The sequence below is a fragment of the Oncorhynchus nerka genome, unplaced genomic scaffold, assembly GCF_034236695.1.
Source record: "Oncorhynchus nerka isolate Pitt River unplaced genomic scaffold, Oner_Uvic_2.0 unplaced_scaffold_728, whole genome shotgun sequence".
NCBI classification, from domain to species: Eukaryota; Metazoa; Chordata; class Actinopteri; order Salmoniformes; family Salmonidae; genus Oncorhynchus; species Oncorhynchus nerka.
This window is the reverse complement of record NW_027040462.1, coordinates 330,884-340,883: the sequence shown is the minus strand read 5'-3', so window position 1 is coordinate 340,883 and position 10,000 is coordinate 330,884. Positions and strand designations below refer to the sequence as shown.

The 10,000-nt window shown below is 45.0% G+C and overlaps 1 protein-coding gene across 1 annotated transcript in view; it reads left to right on the top strand.

The window, feature by feature from the left end:
- Positions 1 to 10,000, top strand: part of LOC135571146 (receptor-type tyrosine-protein phosphatase R-like) — a 51,823-nt gene that overhangs the window by 2,716 nt on the left and 39,107 nt on the right. The window contains exons 3-4 of the mRNA XM_065016940.1: positions 6,559 to 6,708; positions 7,824 to 8,050. Coding sequence (XP_064873012.1) covers positions 6,559 to 6,708; positions 7,824 to 8,050 — 377 coding nt within the window. The remainder of the gene's footprint in view (positions 1 to 6,558; positions 6,709 to 7,823; positions 8,051 to 10,000) is intronic.

Here is a 10,000-nt window from a genome sequence, read left to right as displayed (position 1 = left end):
CATCCTCTCCTATCAACACATAGCAACAGTCAGACAACATCCTCTGTGAAGATACAGTAGGTTGTTTGTGACAGGTGGTGTCTTTGTGAATGGGATCTGTGTGTGGCTGTGTGTCTGTTTGTGTGTATGTGTGTGTGTGTGTGTGTGTGTGTGTGTGTGTGTGTGTGTGTGTGTGTGTGTGTGTGTGTGTGTGTGTGTGTGTGTGTGTGTGTGTGTGTGTGTGTGTGTGTGTGTGTATCTCAGAGAGGATCTGTAGGAGATTTGAAGAGATCAGCTATGACCTCCTGTGGTCAAGGATGTGAAGGCTTTCTCCCACTCTGACACATGATCCCAGAGCGCTCTAATTGGATCACACATGATCCCCGAGCACTCCGATTGGCTGAAGGGCGAATTGGGCGGGACATGAGGTCATCAGTTCGTAAGCTCATGACATTATCAGACCTCTGATAGCCCCTGGGATAGATGCTGTGGTTGGTTGCTAGCCTGAGGATGATTAGCCAGTTAAAACCCTAAAGCTGTGTCACTTAATAGAGGTCAGAGGTCACAAAGGCTGTGTCCCAAATAGCAATGTGGTCTGTTAGTGGGTCCATCGTGTCAAAAAAAACTGAACCAGTAACCAGGGGTCACATTCTGTAACCAGATGTCACATCCAGTAACCAGGGGTCACATCCAGTAACCAGGGGTCACATCCTGTAACCAGGGTCACATCCAGTAACCAATGGTCACATCCAGTAACCAGGGGTCACATCCTGTTAACAGGGGTCACATCCTGTAACCAATAGTCACATCCAGTAACCAGGGGTCACATCCTGTAACCAAGGGTCACATCCAGTAACCAGGGGTCACATCCTGTAACCAGGGGTCACATCCTGTAACCAATAGTCACATCCTGTTACCAGGGGTCACATCAAGTAACCAGTGGTCACATCCTGTGTGAATCCCAAATAGCACATTATTCCCTATATAGTGCACTACTTTAGACCACAGCCCTATTCCCTATATAGTGCACTACTTTAGACCAGAGCCCTATTCCCTATATAGTGCACTACTTTAGACCAGAGCCCTATTCCCTATATAGTGCACTACTTTAGACCACAGCCCTATTCCCTATATAGTGCACTACTTTAGACCAGCGCCCTACTCCTTATATAGTGCACTACTTTAGACCAGGGCCCTTAGGACACAGACAAGATATGACCCCTAGTTCCTAGTTCAGGTTGTTAACTCTTCTTCCTAACAGGAACAACATGCTAATGCACAGGAAGTGGGCTTTTGAATGTCTTACAGGGGTATTTCTGTAACCTTTATTTAGCAGGAAGTGGGCTTTGAATGTCTTACAGGGGTATTTCTGTAAACTTTATTTAGCAGGAAGTGGGCTTTGAATGTCTTACAGGGGTATTTCTGTAAACTTTATTTAGCAGGAAGTGGGCTTTGAATGTCTTACAGGGGTATTTCTGTAACCTTTATTTAGCAGGAAGTGGGCTTTGAATGTTTTACAGGGGTATTTCTGTAACCTTTATTTAGCAGGAAGTGGGCTTTGAATGTCTTACAGGGGTATTTCTGTAACCTTTATTTAGCAGGAAGTGGGCTTTGAATGTCTTACAGGGGTATTTCTGTAACCTATTCTGTGTATTACTGTAACCTTTATTTAGCAGGAAGTGGGCTTTGAATGTCTTACAGGGGTATTTCTGTAACCTTTATTTAGCAGGAAGGGGGCTTTGAATGTCTTACAGGGGTATTTCTATAATCTTTATTTAGCAGGAAGTGGGCTTTGAATGTCTTACAGGGGTATTTCTGTAAACTTTATTTAGCAGGAAGTGGGCTTTGAATGTCTTACAGGGGTATTTCTGTAATCTTTATTTAGCAGGAAGTGGGCTTTGAATGTCTTACAGGGGTATTTCTATAATCTTTATTTAGCAGGAAGTGGGCTTTGAATGTCTTACAGGGGTATTTCTATAATCTTTATTTAGCAGGAAGTTATGCTGTGCTGTGTTTACATTCTGCTTGGTGTACCTACAATTCAATCCATGCATTAGCTATTGTTACTAAACTGTTATGAGCTCAAAGAGGACGTGCAACATTACTGGATTCCACAGGAGGGCGCCATCTCCCATCGTATTGTACATGTTGTAGACTATATCACTCAGCCATCTCCCATGTTGTAGACTATATCACTCAGCCATCTCCCATGTTGTAGACTATATCACTCAGCCATCTCCCATGTTGTAGACTATATCACTCAGCCATCTCCCATGTTGTAGACTATATCACTCAGCCATCTCCCATGTTGTAGACTATATCACTCAGCCATCTCCCATGTTGTAGACTATATCACTCAGCCATCTCCCATGTTGTAGACTATATCACTCAGCCATCTCCCATGTTGTAGACTATATCACTCAGCCATCTCCCATGTTGTAGACTATATCACTCAGCCATCTCCCATGTTGTAGACTATATCACTCAGCCATCTCCCATGTTGTAGACTATATCACTCAGCCATCTCCCATGTTGTAGACTATATCACTCAGCCATCTCCCATGTTGTTGTACATGTTGTAGACTATATCACTCAGCCATCTCCCATGTTGTAGACTATATCACTCAGCCATCTCCCATGTTATTGTACATGTTGTAGACTATATCACTCAGCCATCTCCCATGTTGTAGACTATATCACTCAGCCATCTCCCATGTTGTTGTACATGTTGTAGACTATATCACTCAGCCATCTCCCATGTTGTAGACTATATCACTCAGCCATCTCCCATGTTATTGTACATGTTGTAGACTATATCACTCAGCCATCTCCCATGTTGTTGTACATGTTGTAGACTATATCACTCAGCCATCTCCCATGTTGTAGACTATATCACTCAGCCATCTCCCATGTTATTGTACATGTTGTAAACTACATCACTAAGCCATCTCCCATGTTGTTGTATATATTGTAGACTATATCACTCAGCCATCTCCCATGTTGTTGTCCATGTTGTAGACTATATCACTCAGCCATCTCCCATGTTGTAGACTATATCACTCAGCCATCTCCCATGTTATTGTACATGTTGTAGACTATATCACTCAGCCATCTCCCATGTGGTAGACTATATCACTCAGCCATCTCCCATGTTGTAGACTATATCACTCAGCCATCTCCCATGTTGTTGTCCATGTTGTAGACTATATCACTCAGCCATCTCCCATGTTGTAGACTATATCACCCAGCCATCTCCCATGTTGTAGACTATATCACTCAGCCATCTCCCATGTTGTTGTACATGTTGTAGACTATATCACTCAGCCATCTCCCATGTTGTAGACTATATCACTAAGCCATCTCCCATGTTGTTGTACATGTTGTAGACTATATCACTCAGCCATCTCCCATGTTGTAGACTATATCACTCAGCCATCTCCCATGGTGTTGTACATGTTGTAGACTATATCACTCAGCCATCTCCCATGGTGTTGTCCATGTTGTAGACTGTATCACTCAGCCATCTCCCATGTTGTAGACTATATCACTCAGCCATCTCCCATGGTGTTGTACATGTTGTAGACTATATCACTCAGCCATCTCCCATGTTGTTGTCCATGTTGTAGACTATATCACTCAGCCATCTCCCATGTTGTAGACTATATCACTCAGCCATCTCCCATGTTATTGTACATTACATTTTTACATTACATTTAAGTCATTTAGCAGACGCTCTTATCCAGAGCGACTTACAAATTGGTACATGTTGTAGACTATATCACTCAGCCATCTCCCATGTTGTAGACTATATCACTCAGCCATCTCCCATGTTGTTGTACATGTTGTAGACCATATCACTCAGCCATCTCCCATGTTGTAGACTATATCACTCAGCCATCTCCCATGTTGTAGACTATATCACTCAGCCCACTCCCATGTTATTGTCCATGTTGTAGACTATATCACTCAGCCATCTCCCATGTTATTGTCCATGTTGTAGACTATATCACTCAGCCATCTCCCATGTTATTGTACATGTTGTAGACTATATCACTCAGCCATCTCCCATGTTACTGTACATGTTGTAGACTATATCACTCAGCCATCTCCCATGTTATTGTACATGTTGTAGACTATTTCACTCAGCCATCTCCCATGTTGTAGACTATATCACTCAGACATCTCCCATGTTATTGTACATGTTGTAGACTATATCACTCAGCCATCTCCCATGTTGTTGTCCATGTGGTAGACTATATCACTCAGCCATCTCCCATGTTGTTGTCCATGTTGTAGACTATATCACTCAGCCATCTCCCATGTTGTTGTATATGTTGTAGACTATATCACTCAGCCATCTCCCATGTTATTGTACATGTTGTAGACTATATCACTCAGCCATCTCCCATGTTGTTGTACATGTTGTAGACTATATCACTCAGCCATCTCCCATGTTGTTGTATATGTTGTAGACTATATCACTCTGCCATCTCCCATGTTGTAGACTATATCACTCAGCCATCTCCCATGTTGTTGTATATGTTGTAGACTATATCACTCAGCCATCTCCCATGTTGTTGTATATGTTGTAGACTATATCACTCAGCCATCTCCCATGTTGTAGACTATATCACTCAGCCATCTCCCATGTTGTTGTATATGTTGTAGACTATATCACTCAGCCATCTCCCATGTTGTAGACTATATCACTCAGCCATATCGCATGTTGTAGACTATATCACTCAGCCATCTCCCATGTTATTGTCCATGTTGTAGACTATATCACTCAGCCATCTCCCATGTTATTGTCCATGTTGTAGACTATATCACTCAGCCATCTCCCATGTTGTAGACTATATCACTCAGCCATCTCCCATGTTGTAGACTATATCACTCAGCCATATCGCATGTTGTAGACTATATCACTCAGCCATCTCCCATGTTATTGTCCATGTTGTAGACTATATCACTCAGCCATCTCCCATGTTATTGTCCATGTTGTAGACTATATCACTCAGCCATCTCCCATGTTGTTGTATATGTTGTAGACTATATCACTCAGCCATCTCCCATGTTGTTGTCCATGTTGTAGACTATATCACTCAGCCATCTCCCATGTTGTTGTATATGTTGTAGACTATATCACTCAGCCATCTCCCATGTTGTTGTATATGTTGTAGACTATATCACTCAGCCATCTCCCATGTTGTAGACTATATCACTCAGCCATATCGCATGTTGTAGACTATATCACTCAGCCATCTCCCATGTTATTGTCCATGTTGTAGACTATATCACTCAGCCATCTCCCATGTTGTTGTCCATGTTGTAGACTATATCACTCAGCCATCTCCCATGTTATTGTCCATGTTGTAGACTATATCACTCAGCCATCTCCCATGTTGTTGTATATGTTGTAGACTATATCACTCAGCCATCTCCCATGTTGTTGTATATGTTGTAGACTATATCACTCAGCCATCTCCCATGTTGTTGTATATGTTGTAGACTATATCACTCAGCCATCTCCCATGTTGTTGTATATGTTGTAGACTATATCACTCAGCCATCTCCCATGTTGTTGTCCATGTTGTAGACTATATCACTCAGCCATCTCCCATGTTGTTGTATATGTTGTAGACTATATCACTCAGCCATCTCCCATGTTATTGTACATGTTGTAGACTATATCACTCAGCCATCTCCCATGTTGTTGTCCATGTGGTAGACTATATCACTCAGCCATCTCCCATGTTATTGTACATGTTGTAGACTATATCACTCAGCCATCTCCCATGTTGTTGTACATGTTGTAGACTATATCACTCAGCCATCTCCCATGTTGTAGACTATATCACTCAGCCATCTCCCATGTTGTAGACTATATCACTCAGCCATCTCCCATGTTGTAGACTATATCACTCAGCCATCTCCCATGTTGTTGTACATGTTGTAGACTATATCACTCAGCCATTTCCAACAGAACTATGTTTCACATCCACAAGAGGGCACGTATATCACAATATCACAATATCACAATATCTCAATATCACATTGTCACAATATAATGATCTAGTGTGAATCCAAGATTGAACCCAGGTCTCACTGCTCTCTCTCTCTGTGGCTGGCGGGTCCCCTGAGGTCATTCCACCTCAGGGCCTGCAGACAGTGACATTAGAACTCCAAAATTAGCTCTGCCGTAAGACTAATCACCTGGAATTGAGACCAATGGGGACTCATTGTAAGCAGGCAGGACACCTGAGGTGACTGGCAACAGAAAGAAGGAATGAGGAAGTGTTGTGATGTCCATAGGGTTTTCTGTGAACTGCTCTTTCATTCCAATAGCAATCAAAGCTTTCCTCTCCTCTCCTCTCCTCTCCTCTCCTCTCCTCTCCTCTCCTCTCCTCTCCTCTCCTCTCCTCTCCTCTCCGCTCCGCTCCGCTCCCCTCCCCTCCCCTCCCCTCCCCTCCTCTCCTCTCCTCTCCTCCTCTCCTCTCCTCTCCTCGCCTCCCCTCCCCCTCCCTCTCCTCTCCTCTCCTCTCCTCTCCTCTCCTCTCCTCTCCTCTCCTCTTCTCTCAGGTCCTCTACCGTCGAAAGGAGAAGGTTGAATATTCTGACAGGCAGACCAAAGAGCAGTCCGTGTTCCCCAGCCGCGACCTTCACCTGACCCCTGTCACCGTCCCACCCCCGGTCCCGCTGCACACCGTCGGAGCCCAGACCCAGCCCCAGGTAGGTTGGAGCGCAATTAACTACAATTCCCATAATGCAACACATATTTGAAGCCCCAAGTTGTAGCGTGATGTACTACAGTACCATAATGTTATGTGTAATACACCTGTATTCATAAAGCATCTCAGAGTACGAGTGCTGATCTAGGATCAGGTCCTGCCTGACCATATCATCCTATTCAATCTGATCTAAAAGACCAAACTGATCCAAGATCAGCTCTGTTACAGGGCAGCAGGTAGTCTAGCAGTTAGAGCAGTGGACCAGTAACCAAAAGGTCACTGGTTAGAATTCCCGAACTGACAAGGTGAACAATCTGCTGATGTGCCATTGAGCAAGGCACTTCAGGAGGGTGGCACTGAGCCTGTAAAACAACACATTTCACTGCCCCTACCGGTGTATGTGACAATAAAACATATGTCTTTCTACTGTGAGATGTTTTGTGAATACAGGTCCTGGTTTTATCTTTAGTAAAGGTGTGTCTGAAGCTAAACTAATGCTGTCCCATCTTGTCATTAATCCCCAGGTCCTGGTTTTATCTTTAGTAAAGACGTGTTTGAAGCTAAACTAATGCTGTCCCATCTTGTCATTAATCCCCAGGTCCTGGTTTTATCTTTAGTAAAGACGTGTTTGAAGCTAAACTAATGCTGTCCCATCTTGTCATTAATCCCCAGGTCCTGGTTTTATCTTTAGTAAAGACGTGTTTGAAGCTAAACTAATGCTGTCCCATCTTGTCATTAATCCCCAGGTCCTGGTTTTATCTTTAGTAAAGGTGTGTTTGAAGCTAAACTAATGCTGTCCCATCTTGTCATTAATCCCCAGGTCCTGGTTTTATCTTTAGTAAAGGTGTGTCTGAAGCTAAACTAATGCTGTCCCATCTTGTCATTAATCCCCAGGTCCTGGTTTTATCTTTAGTAAAGACGTGTTTGAAGCTAAACTAATGCTGTCCCATCTTGTCATTAATCCCCAGGTCCTGGTTTTATCTTTAGTAAAGACGTGTTTGAAGCTAAACTAATGCTGTCCCATCTTGTCATTAATCCCCAGGTCCTGGTTTTATCTTTAGTAAAGGCATGTCTGAAGCTAAACTAATGCTGTCCCATCTTGTCATTAATCCCCAGGTCCCCTTCTCTAGCAGCATGGTCCAAGCGGAGCCAGCACCGCCTTCTACACCCACATCCATACCTCCACCCAGAGCCTGCCGTCCTCCACCCACCACCCCTGTCCCCATCCCTGTCTCCAGCTCCAGCTGTGGTCCTCCGCAGCTCCCCCCTGCCCACCAGAAACCCTGCCTGTCAGCCAGCCCCTCTCCCTTCAGGATGAAGCCTGCCGCGTGTCTCCAGGAGAGGTGAGTGAATACTGGGGGTGATATTGAATATGGACACTCAATGTTCATCTGTGTTGGACCAAACCGATGAGCGTTCTGTATAAAAGGACAAGGACAATACTGGTTCTCGTCTCCTCATAAAAAGAAGCATGAGCAGTGTGGGTTCAGTTGTCCACTAAATCGTAACCGTTTTGAAGTAGGTTATAGCCTGATTGTCCCAGAGCTGGAGGGTCTCTCTCAATAGCTGGGCTGTAGTCTATAGCCTGATTGTCCCAGAGCTGGAGGTTCTCTCAATAGCTGGGCTGTAGTCTATAGCCTGATTGTCCCAGAGCTGGAGGTTCTCTCAATAGCTGGGCTGTAGTCTATAGCCTGATTGCCCCTGAGCTGGAGGGTCTCTCTCAATAGCTGGGCTGTAGTCTATAGCGTGATTGTCCCAGAGCTGGAGGGTCTCTCAATAGCTGGGCTGTAGTCTATAGCCTGATTGCCCCTGAGCTGGAGGGTCTCTCCATAGCTGGGCTGTAGTGTATGTGAGGTCAGGGCAGGATTTGGTTGGATGTTGGCGGCCAATCAAGAACTTTCCTAGTGACACAAAGAACGGACGGATGGAGGAGAGGGACAAGAATGAGGGGAGGGGAGGGGGAGGGAGGGGGAGGAGGGGAGAGGAGGGGAGGAGGCGGAGGATGGGGAGAGGAGAGGGAGGGAGGGAGGGGGGGAGGGGAGGGGAGGATGGGGAGAGGAGGGGGAGAGGAGGGGGAGGAGGTGGAGGAGGGGGAGAGGAGAGGAGGGAGGGAAGAGGGGGAGAGGAGGGGGAAGGAGGGGAAGGGGTGATGTCTAAAGTCTTTAATGTTGCTCTTCCTCTCTGGCTTGACTTTAGAAGAACACTGTAAGTGATGTCTGGGAAACTTTCCACTGTTGCTTTTAACTACACAGAGAGAGAACACAGAGAGAGAACACAGAGAGAGAACACAGAGAGAGAACACAGAGAGAGACACAGAGAGAGAACACAGAGAGAGACACAGAGAGAGAACACAGAGAGAGACACAGAGAGAAACACAGAGAGAGACACAGAGAGAGAACACAGAGAGAGAACACAGAGAGAGACACAGAGAGAGAACACAGAGAGAGACACAGAGAGAGAACACAGAGAGAGACACAGAGAGAGAACACAGAGAGAGACACAGAGAGAGACACAGAGAGAGACACATTGAGAGAACACAGAGAGATACACAGAGACACAGAGAGAGAACAGAGAGAGAACAGAGAGAGACACAGAGAGAGAACACAGAGAGATACACAGAGAGATACACAGAGAGATACACAGAGAGATACACAGAGAGAAACACAGAGAGACAAAGAGAGAGACACAGAGAGAGACACAGAGAGAGACCACAGAGAGAGACACAGAGAGAGACACAGAGAGAGACACAGAGAGAGACCACAGAGAGAGACACAGAGAGAGACACAGAGAGAGAACACAGAGAGAGAACACAGAGAGAGACACAGAGAGAGAACACAGAGAGAGACACAGAGAGAGAACACAGAGAGAGAACACAGAGAGAGAACACAGAGAGAGAACACAGAGAGAGACACAGAGAGAGACCACAGAGAGAGACACAGAGAGAGACACAGAGAGAGACACAGAGAGAGACACAGAGAGAGAACACAGAGAGAGACACAGAGAGAGAACACAGAGAGAGACACAGAGAGAGAACACAGAGAGAGACACAGAGAGAGAACACAGAGAGAGAACACAGAGAGAGAGACACAGAGAGAGAACACAGAGAGAGACACAGAGAGAGACCACAGAGAGAGAACACAGAGAGAGAACACAGAGAGAGAACACAGAGAGAGAACACAGAGAGAGAACACAGAGAGAAACTGGTTTAAAGACATTTGAAGGTTTTCATCGTGCGTTTACACCAAGCAGATTAGATGTTGTAGCTACACACAATCCCCAAATGAATGTCTGAT